This window comes from Equus przewalskii, unplaced genomic scaffold, assembly GCF_037783145.1.
Source record: "Equus przewalskii isolate Varuska unplaced genomic scaffold, EquPr2 ChrUn-1, whole genome shotgun sequence".
NCBI classification, from domain to species: domain Eukaryota; kingdom Metazoa; phylum Chordata; class Mammalia; order Perissodactyla; family Equidae; genus Equus; species Equus przewalskii.
In genome coordinates, this window is record NW_027228758.1 from 561,350 (window position 1) to 580,086 (window position 18,737).

Genomic DNA, 18,737 nt, shown 5'->3' on the forward strand with positions numbered 1-18,737 from the left:
CGGATGAGACGGAAGGAACTTCAAGCTGAGAGGAAGGATGTTCTTCAATATTTAGGAGGTCTGGAGGTGACTCTTATCTCAGGGTCTATCTTCTTGGACCAGTGATTCTCCAGCCTATTTTGCAGAGACCTTGGGAGCGTCATGAAAATCTCAAATTTTACAAGAACATTACGATTTGTTGCAACAAAAGGAAACATGTTTCATAGTACTTTCCAGTATCTATTTAATAAATTTATTGAATTGGCGATATATTCATTCCTGTTTCAAAATTCAAAATGTACCTAAGGGTCTACAGTAAAAATCCTCCGTCGTCCTCCTGCCCCAGCTGCCCAGTTCTCCAAAACCAACGTCAGCAGTTTCTGAGATGCTTCCACAGATACTTGAGGCATACAGAAGTATATTTCCAGACAATATCATGTATAAAACACGATAGTCTACACCTTGTTTTTTATATTTATTATGAATAGTTTTAATTTATTAACTACAAATTCACAACAAATCCTGTTTCATTTATACGCACACCAGCTCTCCAGCCCCTATTCTGGCCCCCAGGGCTGGGACCAAGGTGAGGCAAGCAAGGTGCCTGAGCACAATTTAAAGAGGGTGCTTACTCGGGCTTGTACTGTCACATGTGTGTGCCGCCTCAAATTTTGCTCCTTAGGCTCGCCCCATCTGAGATCAGCCCCACTGGCTCCGCTGGACTGTTTGGAAGGAAATCTCAGATGTATCATAGCTTGTTTTTCTTACTGTATATTGGATATTTCCTATCAGGACACAAACAGCTTCTTCAATCTTGATTATAGTTGCATAGTATTACATCAATAAGCAATAACTGAGCTAGTCCCTACTGATAGGCATTTAGGTGGTTTCCTGCCTTGGTATTTTTTGTTTGTTTGTTTGTTTGGGGTTTTTTTTTTTTTGAGGAAGATTAACCGTGAGCTAACATCTGCTGTCAATCCTCCTCTTTTTGCTGAGGAAGACTGGCCCTGAGCTAACAACCATGCCCATCTTCCTCTACTTTATATGTGGGACGCCTACCACAGCATGGCGTGCCAAGCTGTGCCATGTCCGCACCTGGGATCCAAACCGGCAAACCCAGGGCCACCAAAGCAGAACGTTCGAACTTAACCGCTCCGCCACCGGAACGGCCCCCATCTTGGTATTTTAAACAACGCTGCAATGATAACATTATGCCACACACGTAATTTTATCTGTAGGATTAAATACCTAGAGGTGGAGTTTAATAATTCACTACCACCTTTTGATCTTTGCTAATCTAATGGGGAAAATGGTTTCCCAGTGTAGTTTAGTTTGCGTTTCTCCTATAATAAGTGCAGTCGGGCATCTTTCATGTGTCTGAGGACCATTTTATTTTTGCTCGAAACTGATTTTTCCCATCCATTGCCAGTTTTTATTTTCAGTCTTTGCGTCAGGTTAGAAATGGCTACAAATTCTGTAACACACTTCCTGTCAAAAGGTGGGCTCTGTTTTTCCAGCCCTGGGGTGTGAACACTATACCAGTTCCGGGGCTGGCCTTTAAGGGTGCTGGCAGCTTTAGCCTTGGTTTCCTGGAGCCCAGGGCCCCCACGTAAGAAAGCACACGACTGTGCCAGAGAGACCACGCCGTGAGGCCGGGGTGCTACACAGACCCGGGAGGGGCCTGGCTGAGGCCGGCCTTCCGCACACCCTCCGAGGCCAGAGGAGACCTTGTCTCGGAGCAAAAAAGCCCCCAACCAAGCGCTGCCCAAATTCTTGACCCACAAGGTCATGAATTCTAACAAAATGCTGGTTGTTTTAAGCTACTAAGTTTTGGAATATTTCTTACACAGCAATAGAGAACCAGAACAGTATTTTTCCCCAAGAGTTCTTTATATATTAGTAAAATTAGCCATTTGTTTGATGTGGTGCAAACATACTTTTCCCAGATCTGTAGACTTTGTTTATTTTGGTGGCTTTTCAGTCATGCAAAACTTTGTAATTTTCATGTAACTGAATTTATTACTTTTTCTTTTAAAAATCAGCTAGGGCACACAATTGAGGAAAAGACAATTTTTAAGAAAAAGAGATGAAATATCTATGATTTAACTAAATTAACTAGAAAGAAGAATCTAAAAACTAAAGAAAATAAAAAAATTTCTCAATGTCTCAAAGGAAAATTTGAACAAATAAAAAGACATCATGCAGTTAGATTTTAAAAATTCTAAGTAGGGCGAGCGGCAGCTGGTGGTTCAGTTTGGGCACAGCCTGGGGCCGGGCTCTACTCAGGGCTGGGGTCCACACAGCTCTCAGGAAGCCACGCTGCCACCGCGTCCCGCATAGAACGAGGAAGAGGAGGGCAGATGTGAGCTCAGCGACAATCTTCCTCACCAAAAATTAATTCTAAGTTGTTCTAGAGTTTAACGTAATCACAGTAAAAATGCCAAAAGGATTTTCTTTAATTAGATAAGCTAATTCTAAAGTTCGTAAGAAAAATAAAACAGCTGGGAAAATTTTACCTACTTCTAGCTCTACCAAATAAGAGAACATTATAAAGACACAGCGCTGTCCTCACAACAGCGCTACCCGCCCACGGACACAGATCAGCTAAACCCGCACACTTGGTCCACGATAAACGCGGATTTTAAACGAAATGGGGAAGAATGGGGTTTCTTTTTTGGAACGGTGATGGCAAACTGGGCGGCCATCTAGAAATCACAAAGTTGTATCAGTTCTAGGATATGCTGGCATAAATTCTGGATGGATCAAAGATTTAAATGTAAAACAGCAAAATCATTAAGGGAAAAAACCACCTGTCTTGTCCTGAGACGCACATTTGACCCATCAGCCAAGCGATCGGTTTCGGGGATCAATCCGCCAACGCTTCGGAACCCCGACTTCAGAGCCCGGCGGCAGCGCACGGCCGAGCGGGCCCCGGTCCTGGGCCGGCGCCGGGGAGGCCCGTGTGACCCCGAGCGCCCGCGCCCTCGCCCACGCCGGCTCCCGCCCCGGAGGCCCCGCCCGTCGGACCGCCCCCGCCCCAGCGCGCGCTCACGGGACACACGCCTTCCGGCCGGGCGGCCCGCCGCCGCCCCCCCGGCTCCCGGCCCCCGGCCCCCCCGGCCCCCCCTCCCCCCCCGACCCCCCGCCCCCCGCCCCCGCCCCCGCCCCACCGGCCCCGCTCCCGCCCCGGAGCGTGTGGGTGAGCGCCACAGCGCCGCCGTCCCCTGCGCTTCTAGGGAGACGGGCCCCTGGGAGCAGCAGCCGGCGCGCGTCCCCGACGGAGGGGCGCGCGGGGCCGGCCTCTCGCAGCCTCCCACCGCCGACTCGGAAACCCTGCCGCCGCCGACGCCGCCTCCAGGGGGCGCTGTCGGACCGGCCCACGTTCCAGAGCGCCATCCCCTCAGTCTGGCCTCCCCCGGATGCTGTGGAGCACCGAGAGAACCGGCCGCACGGCTAGAGAGGCGTCTCCCAGGAGCCTCCCAGGTCTCCGCGCGGCGACCAGACACTTCCCTTTCCGGCTTCTTATTCCGGAAGCAGCGCTGAGGCGGCGTGCGGGGTCGTGCGGCCTTTGTCCTCTTCCACCATGGCGTACCGCGGCCAGGGCCAGAAGGTGCAGAAGGTGATGGTGCAGCCAATCGTATCCTTCGCGGGGCGTGAGGGCTGGCGTCTCGGGCCGGCAGACGGGGCGAAGAGCGGACAGCAGGGGCGGGCCGCGGCCCCTCCCGTGAGCCCGGGGCGGGCGGCCGAGGCGGAGAAGGCGCGGGGGCGGGCGCGGGGCCCGGGGCGTGGGGCGACGGGCCGCGGGGCGTGCTGGGAGGCGGGCCCGCGGGGCGCGGGGCGCGGGGCGCGGGCGGGCGGGCGGGCGGGCGAGGGCCGGGCGCGGGCGCGGTGGGCGGGCCGGGCGCGCTTCAGCGGAGGCGGAGCTGTGCGTGTTTCCTCCTTAACCGTGGTGCAGAACCTCATCTTCAGATACTTGCAAAACGTAAGTAAGTCTGTTTGTTTGGTGATTCTTCTGTAAGTCAGGACTTAATTTCTTTGGCCGTTCGCGTCATCCTGTGTGATCACGGAGGTCTAGAGTTAAAAACAGGTGAAACTGGCGAGGGAGTGGGGTGTGAGGGGGCGGCTCTGACGTAGTGAGACGGCGTGTGGCCGGCCGCCTCCAGGCGTGCCGAGGGTTGTGTCGCCGTTTGCAAGGCCGAGATTACTGATTTCAAAAAGTAATTCTTGGCAGACGTGACAGTGGTATTGGGTATTGGTAGTGATTATGGCCAGGACGTTGGAAGCTTCCCCTCTATTTTCCCCTAGGATGAAACATCGCGAGAAAAGTCCAGTCAGCTTTAAACCACGTCATAAGGTGGTGTGTTTAGTACCTGGGGCAAAACTTAAAGACGGAAAAGACACTGAAAAAGAGAGGCGAGGGAGAGAGTCAGACCACTTAGGGGCAGCCCACTCCCCTTCGCGGATTTTAGCCCCTCGCGTGTCCCGTTGGCAGGGCAGAGTGTTTTTAAATTATCTCTGGAAGAATCGTAGCTGCTGTTGCTCTGACGAATTTTAGTGTGACGACACGATGGAAAAGCGGATTCATTGCAAGCCGCTGTAATTTGTAATCACCAGTTGAGGGTCTCTCCCTTGACTGTTAGATGTGAGGTGTGGAAAACCGAGAACCGGAGAAAGCTGCTCTGGAGCTGGGTTTTACTGCAGCGGCTGAGGAGGAAGCCCGGGTCGTTAGGAGTCTGCTGGGCGGCACTGCCCCCAGGTTCCGCTGTGCAGGGACTGAGGCTGGAAGCGGTGAGGAGAACGGTTACGCTGCAGGGTCACGGCAGGGTTAACAGCTCGGTCCGACACAGCCTGTGTCGAGTGGGACTGTTTCCTGGCAAGTAGTGGGTCTCAGTTTCCAGGTCTTAGATGAGTGTTAAAGGTTCACGCTCTTGCTATTTGTTTTCTAAAGTTTGTTTAGCAGCCGTATTTCTCTCGTGTTTGACCAAAGTGGTTAGATTTTGTTGACTTTTAACATTTGTATTTCTGTGGTTATTTCAGAGATCTCGGATTCAGGTGTGGCTTTATGAGCAAGTGAATATGCGGATAGAGGGCTGCATCATTGTGAGTACCCCGGGTGTCGTATCTCAGAGCAGTGTGTTCACAGAAAAACATTTCACGAAAAAGGCCAGCCAGAGCAATGTATGAAAAGTCAGAGACCCAACCCAAGGAAGGTTGTTGAGGGCCCGCTGTCTTCTCTCGTTGTTCTACTTGATAGGGATTGGGTAACTCAAAAAGGAGAGGGAAAATTATTTTAAAAAGTTAGTTAAGTAACAGCATTAGTATTTGAAGGAGGAGGCAAAAGAAATACAATTAGGGGCTGAGGGTAAGAATTAAGAGTGTTAGTTCTGGGTTATGTGATAGCTGAGTAGAGTGGGTGGGGTTAGTTAAGACTTCCAGGATAGCAGAATATCCTCAATGTTTTAAAAGGAGATAAAATGTGGCTGAAAATACTATGTTCAGACACTTTGGTATTCCCCTCAGACTTGTGGATTCCATCAGTAATCTCCCCTTCCCTGATTACTAGTTGGAAAACAAGCCTGGTGGTTAGTGGTGGTGGTGTTTTGTGGGGAACATGGGAAGAGCAGTGGCAGATGTTAATTCACATATGTACACACCTGTTTGACATTGAGCAGGTAGTAAAAGGTAGAGAGAATGGCTCTTTGGCAGAGCTAATGAAATCTTAGTCCAGAAGGATCCAGAAGTAACTTGGAGTAAATTCTCCCTTTCTTTGTTATTTAAAAAGAGGCTTATGGGGCCAGCCCGGTGGTATACAGGTTAGGTTCATGTGCTGTGCTTTGGCAGCCTGGGGTTCACAGGTTCAGATCTGGGGTGTGGAGTTACACACCACTTGTCAAAGCCGTGCTGTGGCATCATCCCACGTACAAAATAGAGGAAGATTGGCAACAGATGTTAGCTCAGGGCCAGTCTTTCTCATCAGAAGAAAAGGCTTAGGGTGGGAGGTGGTGCTCAGCTGAATATAGTGGAAAGGGGTGCAAAAGATCAGTGGAAGGGTGAATTTCTGAAGTTGGTGGGTACTTCTATACCTAGATAGGTGTATTCGTTTAGAATGGTTTGGACGTGATCTTACTTGAAGGTGACAGGCAACTGGCTTATTTTTCTAGGGTTTTGATGAGTATATGAACCTCGTATTAGACGATGCGGAAGAGATTCATTCTAAAACAAAGTCAAGAAAACAACTGGGTAAGAATATAGACGCCTTCTGGAATTGTAGAAATGTGTGTTCAGCTGTGGAATTGAATGACCTGCAGCTCAGTTCGTGTTTACGTTTGGTTTGCATTGAGAAGCTGTTATTGGGGGAGTAGTACACACTTGCAGTCCTGCTCTGCTGCTTATTCCTTCCCGCACCCTGTTTCTGTTCCTGTCCCTCCACTCAGGTCTTAGCAAGTCACCAAAGACTAGCGCTGTTAAACCCAGTGGTCAGTACGAGTCCTTATTTTGTTGCATTCTAAACAGCATTTGGCACTGTTGGCTGCTCCCTCCTTGAAACGCTTTGTTCCCTTGGCACTGTGGTACTACACTCAGGTTTTCACTTTCCACCTCTAGTTCCTCCTTTTCAGCCTTGTGTGTTCAGTCTTGGGGCCCAGCCATTCACTGTTTGAGTTGCTCAAGGCTTGGTTCTAGGCCCTTCTGTCACTCAGTGTTATTTTCTAAGGCATTCAAACTACACCTTCAATTGCTATCTGCATTTTGACTCCCAAATTTTTGTCTGTAGCCCTAGACCTCTCTCAGCCTATTCAGCATTTCTACTGGAATGTCCCACAGGCTTCTCGATGTGAGAAGACCAGAAGTCAGACTCAGTTCCCACCCCTCATACTAGAGCCATTTCAGTGTCCCTGCCGTGGTGAGTGGCACCAGCTTCCATTCAGTTTACTCATTGATTTCTCTGCAGCCTCCTCATCCCCCTCCAATTTGCTCTGTGGCCTGCAATCATCTTTTAAAAACAGCTGCCTCACCTTGTCATCCCTCTGCCTGAAATCCTTTCATGGCTTCCTGCGCTCGTAGGATAAGAAGATCTTTAATGTGTTCTGCAGGCTCCTTCTTGATCTGGCCTTATCTCCCTCTGCTCTGTTTTGTGTGACTCTGCTTTATTATCTGAGCTTTATCCTCACTTCTTTCAGTTCTTTGAATCTGCCACCACCACATGCCCCACCACAGATCTCATAGATCTTTGTATATCCTGTTCTTGTGTCTTTAGGACTCAGATCAAATATCACTCTCTCCCTGGGTTTGGTTTGGTTTTGCTTGGGGTGGGGCTGGGGGAGGTAGGGTGTGCTGTGCTGAGTTTGTAGTAAAACATTCATTAGTGGGATTATTTTATTAATGTCTCTCCCACTGGACCAGATGCTCCATAAGTGCATGAGTCCTGTCTTTTTGGCTCCCTGATGTGCTCAGTGCCTTGAGAACTCAGTGCCTGCCATGTAGTAGAAACTCAAAAATAGTTGAATGATTAACGCAGTTTCTTAACCTAGTTAAGAAAAGTTAAGGAAAAATCCTAAAGACAACAGGTCTTTAGGATTCATGGCTTCATCAAGACAAACTAAATCATTTCTCTGAAAATCCCGTTAATTTGATGTGTTTAAGCATTTTGTCTTCACTTGTGTAATGCCTCAGTTCACAGCTCACTAGTACTTTGATCAGTGGTAAGTTTCAGGTATCTCTGTTTTCCCAGACTCTTGAGGATTCTTTTGAGCCTATACTAAATATATCAAAAGTAGATTCTGAGAGGTGGTATGATGTTTTGCTATGCTTCTTCCTGCTTAGACTATTTTTGTGAAAGCCTAGATTTTCCACGTTTAAACATGTTTTGCTGGAAGGGTAAGCTAGCCTTATTGACATCATATTATTTATAAATTATTTGCAAAGTGTTGAATTCCCAGGGTAATATCCATCCTGTAGAATAGATAGATATTACCTGTTGTAGAAGCCTAGGAAAGTGAAACAATTTCATCACTATTGGGGTTGATTAGCATTTCTCAAACTGTCGTACTATAAACACCAGTGTTCCTGCAGATGTTTATAGATATTTCTCAGGAAAAAAGTATTCTCTGCTCAGGTAAGTTTGGGAAATGTTGAGTAAAACTTTAACAGGTTTGTTTATTTTAGGATGAAGTCTTTAATATACTAAGAGCTCTAAGAATGGGGTTATGGTGTACAGCATTTCCTAAACTTGACAGACAACTCATTTCCCAGCTTCTGCAAACTCAGCATTGAGAAATGTTGAGGTAGACCTATTCAGTTGACTTAGTCTACAGAAACCGTACTTTTTATAAAATAACATTTTTCTACCTTCTTTAGGTTATTGTTGGCAAAGTACATGTGCTCTAGTATGCACAGCCTTTCAGTGTATAGATGTTGGAAAATGTTCACGTACTTTTCGTAAGGGAGAAAGCATTTTCAAAATTGCTCAAGAATGATGAGAAATTCTGAAGCTAAAAGGTGGTTTTACACTTGTCTGAGTGGCTATTAATAGCTTTTTAAAAAAATTTTGTGTTGCAGGTCGGATCATGCTAAAAGGAGATAATATTACTCTACTCCAGAGTGTCTCCAACTAGAAATGCTCGATGAAGTGAGCCATTGTTGAGAAGGCAATGCAGTTTGTTTTTAGTGTTCTCTGTTGGAGTGTAGCTGTAAAACAGTTTTGCATATTGTTTTGATTACCCTTATGTATTACCAGATGACAATAAATGCTTTGGGATTGTTTTTATTAAAAAATCTACATTGTTTTCTTTCTGTCAGTGATAGAGACCTTTTACACAATGGCACCGTTAGCTGTTGGTATTTATTTTAAAATTTTCTGAAGGGTGGCTATTACCCTGGGCGTTTGCTTTTCACAGAGCCTGGATCGGTAGACTTTTAAGGCAAAGGGCTTGTGTGCCTGACAAGCCAGCTTCTGCTACTGGACGATGGAGAAGGGGAGGGTTCACGAAATAAGCAGAGGTTGTGGCGCTGATGTGTCTTCACTGTCAGTTCCAGTTCTTGACCTGGAGCACCAGCGTTTCCAACCACAGAAGGTTGGGAACATAATAGCTTCACTATTTGCTTAGCACTCTCATAGAAGGCTCTGTATGAGGTCTTTGTGAATTCTTTTATCACTAAGGTCAGAATGGGAGAAGTATTTGGGTATAGGCAAAGGATGAAGTGCCTTAAAAGTACATTAAAATTAAAAATGAGCTCTGTTAAGAGTTAACAAGAGGGAGACTGAGATTGGTAACCTGAAAAGACCACAAACAGTACTGGTAAGTTGTTAGGCTGAAAAGTGTGTTAATTGGAGAAATACCTGTCTGTTAATCTTATCTCTAAGGATTTTGGTTTCTCCCCCCCAGTAATTGCTTTTTTCCTCATTGAATAATGTGGACAAATCTCTCCTACCCCAATAACTCAGGGTGGTTCTGGTTAGAATTTTGTTAAATGGTTAGTAAACATCTGTTAGATAGGCACAAAGTTGAATAAATACAGTGAATCAGACTGGCAAACAAATGGCTTCAATACCATGTGCAAAGTGCTCTTTAAATTGGATCTTGAAAGGTAAATAAGCCCTACCTGAAATTCTGGTGATGGGCAGTATTAGTGAGGGTGGGTGAGGAAGGACCAGGAAGTCCAGTTTCTGCTTTTCCAGGTGCCTGTCAGGGAGCTATAGAACTTTTCTTTGAACTGAGTGAAAGAAACCCTTTATGAGAAGTAGGTGAGTGTAAAAATCAGTCCAGCTTAGAACTTGGCATTGTAGCCTTCCTCTCCTATTTGAACTAGCGCCTTTTTGGTCATATTTTCAAATAAAGGGCTGCTTTAGCTCTTTTAACATATTTGAGTTTGAAAGTCATTGAACCTGCGACAGCATGCAAAGAAAGCATTGGGCAGCAGAGGGAGTTGCAGCCCTGAGACTGCTTCAGCCTTTCTGGTGAAAAGGTTTTTCAGAGCAGAGCAAAGACCTCCCTACAGCTTTCTTGGCACCAAAATAGCTGGGAAGAAGGATAAAAGCTGGAGCGGTATAATCCCTGAGAAAACCTGCTGGTTGCTTTTTCCATTTCCCCGTGTGGCCTTCTGACCGGGCTGCCCTCTAAGCAAGGCTGTGCCTGCTGTGGCTTATTCTGAATGGATCAAGACACGGAAGGTTCTATTTTTGACAGCAAACGAGGATAGTGAGAAATAAGGTACAGGGAACATTTACAGTTGAGCTCTCTATTTAGAAATCACTGCTTTCCTGCTCTGCTGGATCCTGTGCTGTTTGCTTTTTAAATGGTGCTTTTCCGCGATCTCTAGATACATTCTTCCACCCGGAATTTGTGTTACTGGAGGCATTGCTCTCTGCTTCATTAAGGTTTTTAAAGCACGGTGCTGGGAAGCTGCTCTTATTGTCAGCCCTGGCTATGTGAGCAGTTATTTTTCTGGAATGGCTGCTGATTTCCGAGAGGGTCTTGCTAACCACCCACTAACTCTCTTAACACTTCAAGGAGGAGAAGGAGGAGAATCAGGCTCTGAAACAGTAGATGCTGATACAGCCCTGGTGTTCTGTTAGTAGTAGGTAGGGAGAAAGAAGATAGGAATAGTTTGAAAACCCTAGGATTTTGTGGGCGTGGGCACCAGCTATTGTCATTGTTTCACATTTGTCACAGTTTCAGCATTGGAGAGTGGATCTCTAATTTGGATCAAGGTGTTATTGGCCAGGCAGTATCATGGGAAGTTCCTCGGGGCCTGATATGCAGCATCTCATGTTAACTGGATGACACGGGAGCTTTTCTTTAATTAGTTGTTCCTTTTAGAACTAATCATAGCAACCCACTCATGGTGTGCTTTTGTGAGGAGATGCTTGGTAAAACTTAAGGTGGCGTGAGAACTTAAGTCTATTAGTACCGAGAGTTTAATTTTAACTTAAAAGTTTTATCCAATGGAAGTTTTTAAAATTAAAAGGTGTTACTTAGTACATGTTTATGATCAAAATACAAGCAGTACAGAAAGATACAAAGTAGAAAAGTCCATCCTTTGCCCATCAGTATTCTCCATGATAACCACTGTTAAGAGTTAGGTTCTTACCCTTCAAAACTCTTTACAAATACGTGTAGTATGGTTTGTTTCTCATTTTGAGATTTTTACCTTTTTTTTTTGGTGAGGAAGATTGTTGCTGAACTAACATCTGTGCCAGTTTTCCTCTCTTTTATATGGGACATCACCACAACGTGGCTTGATGAGCAGGGTGTAGGTCTGTGGCCAGGATCCAAACCAGTGAACCCTGGGCTGCTCAAGTGGAGCACATGAACTTAGCACTACACCACTGGGCCAGCCCCAATATACTTTTAGTTCTTTAAAAAATTTTTTTCATTTTTATTTTTAGTTTTGGTAAAAATACACGTAACATTTCCTGTCTTAATCGTTTTGAAGTGTATAGCTCAGTAGCATTATGCATATTCAGATTGTTGTGTAACCAATCTAGAACTGCGAAACTGAAACTGTCCATTAAGCAGGAACTTCCCATCCCTCTTTCCCTCTTTCCCCCCAGCCCCTGGCACCCGCTGTTCTGCTCTCCGTTTCTCTGAGTGTGACTGCTCCAGGGACTTCATGTGGACTCGTGCAGTATTTGTCTTTTTGTCACTGGCTTATTTCACTTGGCACAATGTCCTCAAGGTTCATCCATGTTGCAGAATGTGTCAGAATTTCCTTCCTTTTTAAGGCTGAGTAATATTTTGTTGTATGTATGTATATACCATATTTTGTTTGTACATTCACCTGTCAGTAGACATTTGGGTTGCTTCCACCTTTTGGCTATTGTGAGTAATGCTGCTCTGAACGTTGGTGTGCAAATATCTCTGAGGCTCTGCTTTCAACTCTTTTGAGTATAGACCCAGAAGGTTTTTTGAAGAACCATCATACTGTTTTTCCACAGTGGCTGCACCATTTTACATTCTTACCAACTGTGCACGAGGGTTTCAATTTCTCCACATCTTTGGCAAAACTTATTTTCTATTTTTGATAGCAGCCGTCCTCGTGGTTGTGAAGTGATATCATTGTGGTTTTGATTTGCATTTCCATAATGGTTTGTGGTGTTGGGCATCTTTTTATGTTTATTGATCATTTGTATATCTTTGGGGAAATGTCTATTCAAGTCTTTTGCCCAGTTTTAAACAGGTTATTTTTTGTTGTTGAATTGAAGGAGTTCTTTACATATTCTAGATATTAACCCCTTATCACATACATGCAAATATTTTCTCCCATTCTGTGAGTTGCCTTTTTACTCTGTTGATTGTGCTTTTGATACATGGAAAAAATTTTTTTTTTTAAGATTCTGTTTTTCCTCCTCCTCCTCAAATTCCCCCGGTACGTAGTTGTATATTTTTAGTTGTGGGTCCTTCTAGTTGTGGCATGTGGGATGCCGCCTCACCGTGGCTTGATGAGCGGGGCCAGGTCTGCGCCCAGGATTCGAACTGGCGAAACCCTGGGCTGCTGAAGCAGAGCGCACGAACTTAACCACTTGGCCACGGGGCTGGCCCTGATAGATGGAAATTTTTAATTTTGATGTAATCCAGTTTATCTATTTTTGCTTCTGTTGCCTCTGCTTTTGGTGTCATAGGTATTTTTACTTATTTATGCACATATATTCTGAAGCTTGACTCTTATCAACCAAACTTGGATATATTTTATGTTAACTGTGATGTATTTCATTGTATGAGTCTCTCAATTTAACTAATCACTCCCTATTAGTGGATATTTTAGGCTGTTTTTAATTTTTGGCTGTTAAAAGTTTTTTGTAATGAACATCTTTATACCTGTTTTTGTCCACTTAAATGTTTCTGTAAATGTTAAATGGATGAATTCTTAAAAGTGGAATTGCTAGATCAATGGATATGCACATTAAAAATAAATTCTGTAGATACTTCTAAATTCCCTTCCAAAGTACATATGAGAAAATTGTTTTCCTCATAGCAGCCAACCATCAGGTAGCAGTTTGAATGGAACTCACAGGCTTATTGTGAGGCTACTGTGAAATAACTGCCAATATCCTAAGGATGCCAGAATAGAAAAATGGAAAAATATAGGTCTTTGATGACTTTTGAGCCACTGAATTAATCAATTCTGGAACTTCCTACCACCAAACTTGTTACATGAGAGAATAAATTTCCTGCTTGGGTTTTCTGTTACAACTACAGCATTGTAACTGAGAACAATGTCAGTATAGGGCCGCCTGTCTTCAGTCCTCTTAAGCTTGGAAGGGGATCAGTTGGTCAGTGAAGAATTGTTAAATGCCCTGGTTGAGAAAGTTGGCAGTTGAAGTGATGATCTGGGCTGTGTAAGGGAATACAAATGAAATGATGTGACTGATTTTATTCAATACAGCAGTAAACTCTATGTCCTTCCCTAGTTAAGAAAATAGTTCCTGGGAAAGATGATCTTGAATCATCATTCCGTGTGCATAGAAATTGCTGCCTCTGGAGTATTAACAGATTAGTCTTGTCCCCAGGGCCATCCTGAGTTAGAGATGTTTTGCTGGGCTGAGAAATTACAGAGGGGACCAGGGAAAGTAACCAAATGAATGTTTTCCTGATGGACTTTGCTGCTAAACTGGAAGTAAGGTGGACGGTGGGAGTAGAGTGGGGAAGGGAGTATTTTCCCCAGAAAAGCAGCTGCCTTTAGATCCTGTCCTTGACAAGGGACTCAGTTTGGGAAGATGTTTCTTATTTTTCACTCATGTCAGCTTCTATTGGATGTTAATATATGCTAGACATGGGGGAGAATTTAAAATGTGGTCCTTGTCTTTGGAGATTTGGGGGAGCAGTGAGGTAGAGAGAGGAAGATGACCTTGGGAATCCATATACTTGGTTTTAAATCCCAACTTTAGAACTACCCAAACCTCTCAACCTCAGTTTCAGAGGGTTATTGGGATAATTTAATGAGATGGTTATTAAAGTACCTTTTCAGGCCTTGGGAATGCTGAAGAAGTATTATTTGTCTAGTTCCAAATGAGGATACTTTGTAGTTTAAGAGATTTGTCTAGGAACATGTGTGGGGAAGGGTAAACTCATTCCACATAGAGCAAGACATTACAATTTTGCAAATCCATTTCGTTTTGGGGGGCTTTTTTGTGTTTTTTTTTTTTTGTCTGAGGAAGATTGTCCTTGAGCTAACATCTGTGCCAGTCTTCCTCTTTTTGTATGTGGGACACCACCACAGTGAGGCTTGATGAGCGGTGTGTAGGTCTGCGTCCAGGATCCGAACCTGTGAACCCAGGGCTGCTGAAGCAGAGTGTGCAAATGTAACTGCTACACTACCAGGCCAGCCCCTGTTTTTTGTTTTTGGTTTTTTGGTTTTTGGGGGGTTTTTTTACTGCTCTCCAGAATATTTATTAACTTGTATAAAGGCTGTTGATTTTTTTTTCTTAAGGTTATCATAGTTAACAACTTTGTGAAATTACAGTTGTACATCATTATTAGTCATGTTATAGGTGCACCACTTCACCCCTAGTGCCCTTCCCCCACCCCCCTTTCCCCTGGTAACCACCAATCAGTTCTCTTTGTCCATATGTTAACTACTACTTATGAGTGGAGTCATACAGAGTTCGTCTTTCTCTGTCTGGCTTGTTTCCCTCAGCATAATACCCTCAAGGTCTATCCATGTTGTTGTGAATGGGACAACTTTGTCCTTTTTTATGGCTGAGTAGTATTCCAGTGTATATATATACCATATCTTCTTTATCCAATCATCAGTTGCTGGGCACTTAGGTTGGTTCCATGACTTGGCTATTGTGAATAATGCTGTGATGAACATAGGGGTGCATGGGATTTTTGGAATTGCTGATTTCAGGTTCTTAGGATAGATACCCAGTAGTGGGATGGCTGGGTCATAAGGTATTTCTATTTTTAACTTTTTGAGAAATCTCCATACTGTTTTCCATAGTGGCTGCACCAGTTTGCATTCCCACCAACAGTGTATGAGGGTTCCTTTTTCTCCACAGCCTCTCCAACATTTGTCACTCTTGGTTTTGCCATTCTAACAGGTGTAAGGTGATATCTTAGTGTAGTTTTGATTTGCATTTCCCTGATGATTAGTGATAATGAGCATCTTTTCATGTGTCTATTGACCATCTGTATATCTTCTTTGGAGGAATGTCTGTTCAGGTCCCCTGCCCATTTTGTAATTGGGTTGTTTGATTTTTTATTGTTGAGTTGTGTGAGTTATTTATATATTATGGAGATTAACCCTTTGTCGGATAAATAACTTGTAAATATTTTTTCCCAATTAGTGGGCTGTTTTTTTGTTTCAATCCTGTTTTCATTTACCTTGAAGAAGCTCTTTAGTCTGATGAAGTCCCATTTGTTTATTCTTTCTATTGTTTCCCTCATGTGAGGGGTTATGGTGTCTGAAAAGATTCTTTTGAAGCTGATGTCAAAGAGTGTACTGCCTATATTCTCTTCTAGAAGACTTAGTGTTTCAGGCCTAATCTTTAGGTCTTTGATCCATTTTGAGTTTATTTTAGGAAATGGTGAAAAAGAATGGTTGATTTTCATTCTTTTACATGTGGCTGTCCAGTTTTCCCAGCACCATTTGTTGAAGAGACTTTCTTTCCTCCATTGTAGGCCCTCAGCTCCTTTGTCAATGATTAGCTGTCCATAGATGTGTGGTTTTATTTCTGGGCTTTCAATTCTATTCCATTGATCTGTGCACCTGTTTTTGTACCAGTACCATGCTGTTTTGATTACTGTAGCTTTGTAGTATGTTTTGAAGTCAGGGATTGTGATGCCTCCAGCTTTGTTCTTCTTTCTCAGGATTGCTTTAGCAATTCGGGGTCTTTTGTTGCCCCATATGAATTTTAAGATTCTTTGTTCAATTTCTGTAAAGAATGACATTGGGATTCTGATTGGGATAGCGTTGAATCTGTAGATTGCTTTAGGTAGTATGGACATTTTAACTATGTTTATTCTTCCAATCCATGTGCATAGAATGTCTTTCCATCTCTTTATGTCGACGTTGATTTCTTTCAAGAAGGTCTTGTAGTTTTCATTGTATAGATCTTTCACTTCCTTGGTTAAATTTATCCCAAGGTATTTTATTCTTTTTGTTGCAATCGTGAATGGGATTGAGTTCTTGAGATCTTTTTCTGTTAGTTCATTGTTAGCATATAGAAATGCTACTGATTTATGTATGTTGATTTTATACCCTGCAACTTTGCTGTAGTTGTTGATTGTTTCTAATAGTTTCTCTATGGATTCTTTGGGGTTTTCTATATATAAGATCACGTCGTCTGCAAGCAGCAGAGTTTTACTTCTTCGTTGCCTATTTGGATTCCTTTTATTTCTTTTTCCTGCCAAATTCCTCTGGCCAACACCTCCAGTACTACGTTGAATAAGAGTGGTGAAAGTGGGCACCCTTGTCTTGTTCCTGTTCTCAGAGGGATGGGTTTCAGTTTTTGTCCATTGAGTATGATGTTGGCTGTGGGTTTGTCATATATGGCCTTTACTATGTTGAGGTACTTTCCTTCTTTACCCATTTTATTGAGGGTTTTTATCATAAATGGATGTTGGATCTTGTCAAATGCTTTCTCTGCATCTATTGAGATGATCATGTGGTTTTTATTTCTCATTTTGTTAATGTAGTGAATCACGTTGATTGACTTGCGGATGTTGAACCATCCCTGTGTCCCTGGTATAAATCCCGCTTGATCATGGTGTATAATCTTTTTGATGTATTGCTGTATTCGGTTTGCTAGAATTTTGTTGAGGATTTTTGCATCTATCTTCATCAGTGATATTGGCCTGTAGTTCTCCTTCTTTGTGTTGTCCTTGTCAGGTTTCAGGGATCAGAGTGATGTTGGCTTCACAGAATGTATTAGGGAGTGCTCCATCTTCCTCTATTTTCTGGAGTAGTTTGAGAAGGATAGGTATTAAATCTTCTTTGAATGTTTGGTAGAATTCTCCAGAGAAGCTGTCTGGTCCTGGACTCTTATTTTTGGGGAGGTTTTTGATTACTGTTTCTATTTCTTTACTTGTGATTGGTCTATCTAGATTCTTTATTTCTTCCTGATTCAGTTTGGGGAGGTTGTAAGAGACTAAGAATTTATCCATTTCTTCTAGGTTGTTCAATTTGTTGGCATATAGTTTTTCATAGTATCCTCTTATGATCCTTTGTATTTCTTCTGTATCTGTTGTGATTTCTCCTCTCTCATTTCTAATTTTATTTATTTGAGACTTCTCTCTTTTTTTTTTTAGTGAGTCTGGCTAAGGGTTTGTCGATTTTGTTAATTTTTTCGAAGAACCAACTCTTTGTTTCATTGATCCTTTCTACTGTCTTTTTTGTTTCAATATCATTTATTTCTGCTCTAATTTTTATTATTTCCCTCCTACTGACTTTGAGCTTTGTTTCTTCTTCTTTTTCTTATTCTGTTAGGTGTTGATTGAGGTTGTTTATGTAAGATTTTTCTTGCCTATTGAGGTGAGCCTGTATTGCAATGAATTTCCCTCTTAGGACTGCCTTTGCTGAGTCCCAAATAATTTGGTATGGTGTGTTTTCATTTTCATTTGTCTCCAGATAATATTTGATTTCTTCTTTAATTTCTTCAATAATCCATTGTTTGTTCAGTAGCATGTTGTTTAATCTCCACATTTTTGGCCCTTTTCCAGCTTTATTGTTGTAGTTGATTTCTAGTTTCATAGCATTATGATCAGAAAAGATGCTTGATGTTATTTCAACCCTCTTGAACTTATTGATGCTTGTTTTGTTTCCCAAGATATGGTCTATCCTTGCGAATGTTCCATGCACACTTGAGAAGAATGTGTAACCTGCTGTTTTTGGATGAAGTATCCTATATATATCTATTAGGTCCATCTGATCTAATTTTTCATTTAATTCTATAATTTCCTTGTTGATTTTCCATCTGTATGATCTGTCCGTTGGTGTTAATGGGGTGTTGAGGTCCCCTACTATTATTGTGTTGCTGTTGATGTCTCCTTTTAGTTTTGTTAATAGTTTCTTTACGAATTTGATGCTGCTGTGTTAGGTGTGTATATATTTGTAAGTGTTATGTCATCTTGGTGGAGTGTCCCTTTTATCATTATATACTGCCTGTCTTTGTCTATCTTTATCTGTTTTGCTTTGAAGTCTACTTTGTCTGATATAAGTATGGCAACACCTGCTTTCTTTTCTTCATTGTTAGCTTGGATTATTGTCTTCCATCCCTTCGCTCTGAGTCTGTGTTTGTCTTTGGGGCTGAGGTGTGTTTCCTGCCGGCACCATATTGTTGGATCTTGTTCTTTGATCCGTCCTGCCACTCTGTGCCTTTTGATTGGAGAGTTCAATCCATTCACATTTAGAGTGATTATTGAAACGTGGGGGCCTACTGTTGCCATTTTATCACTTGTTTTCCGGTTCTTTTGCATTTTGTCCTGATGGGGAGCTGTGACTTTGTGTTATTGTCCTTTTGCTTATCTCCTTTGTTCTGGATTTTGCAACCCCTTTCCTTTTTTTGATTTTTCAGGAATGAGGTTCTTCCTGAGCATTTCTTGAAGAGGAGGTTTTGTGGCGATGAACTCCTTTAACTTTTGTTTATCTGTGAAAGTTTTTATTTCTCCATCGTATTTGAAGGATATTTTCACTGGGTAGAGTATTCTTGGCTGCAGGTTTTTGTCCTTCAGAGTTTTGAATATTTCATTCCAATCTCTTCTAGCCTGTAGGGTATCTCCTGAGAAATCTGCTGATAGCCTTATGGGGTTTCCTTTGTA

At 43.0% G+C, this 18,737-nt stretch overlaps 2 protein-coding genes across 4 annotated transcripts; both read left to right on the forward strand.

Annotated features, from left to right (window-relative positions):
• The first annotated feature begins 2,736 nt into the window (after positions 1–2,736).
• LOC139081772 (uncharacterized) lies at positions 2,737–3,522 on the forward strand. The gene has a single exon (XM_070608718.1). It carries the CDS (start codon positions 2,737–2,739, stop codon positions 3,520–3,522), a length of 786 nt encoding a protein of 261 aa, XP_070464819.1.
• Positions 3,159–8,751, forward strand: SNRPE (small nuclear ribonucleoprotein polypeptide E). 3 transcript variants are annotated; one of them, XM_070608704.1, is made up of 5 exons: positions 3,159–3,616; positions 3,935–3,961; positions 5,017–5,079; positions 6,141–6,219; positions 8,536–8,751. In XM_070608704.1, the coding sequence occupies exons 1-5, from the start codon at positions 3,563–3,565 to the stop codon at positions 8,589–8,591; spliced, it is 279 nt and encodes a 92-aa protein (XP_070464805.1). In that variant the 5' UTR covers positions 3,159–3,562; the 3' UTR covers positions 8,592–8,751. The 3 variants fall into 3 exon arrangements, with proteins under 3 accessions (XP_070464805.1, XP_070464803.1, XP_070464804.1); XM_070608702.1 differs by lacking the exon at positions 8,536–8,751 and adding an exon at positions 6,752–7,153 and having other exon boundaries at positions 3,366–3,616; XM_070608703.1 differs by lacking the exons at positions 5,017–5,079; positions 8,536–8,751 and adding an exon at positions 6,752–7,191 and having other exon boundaries at positions 3,434–3,616.
• Positions 8,752–18,737: the final 9,986 nt, after the last annotated feature.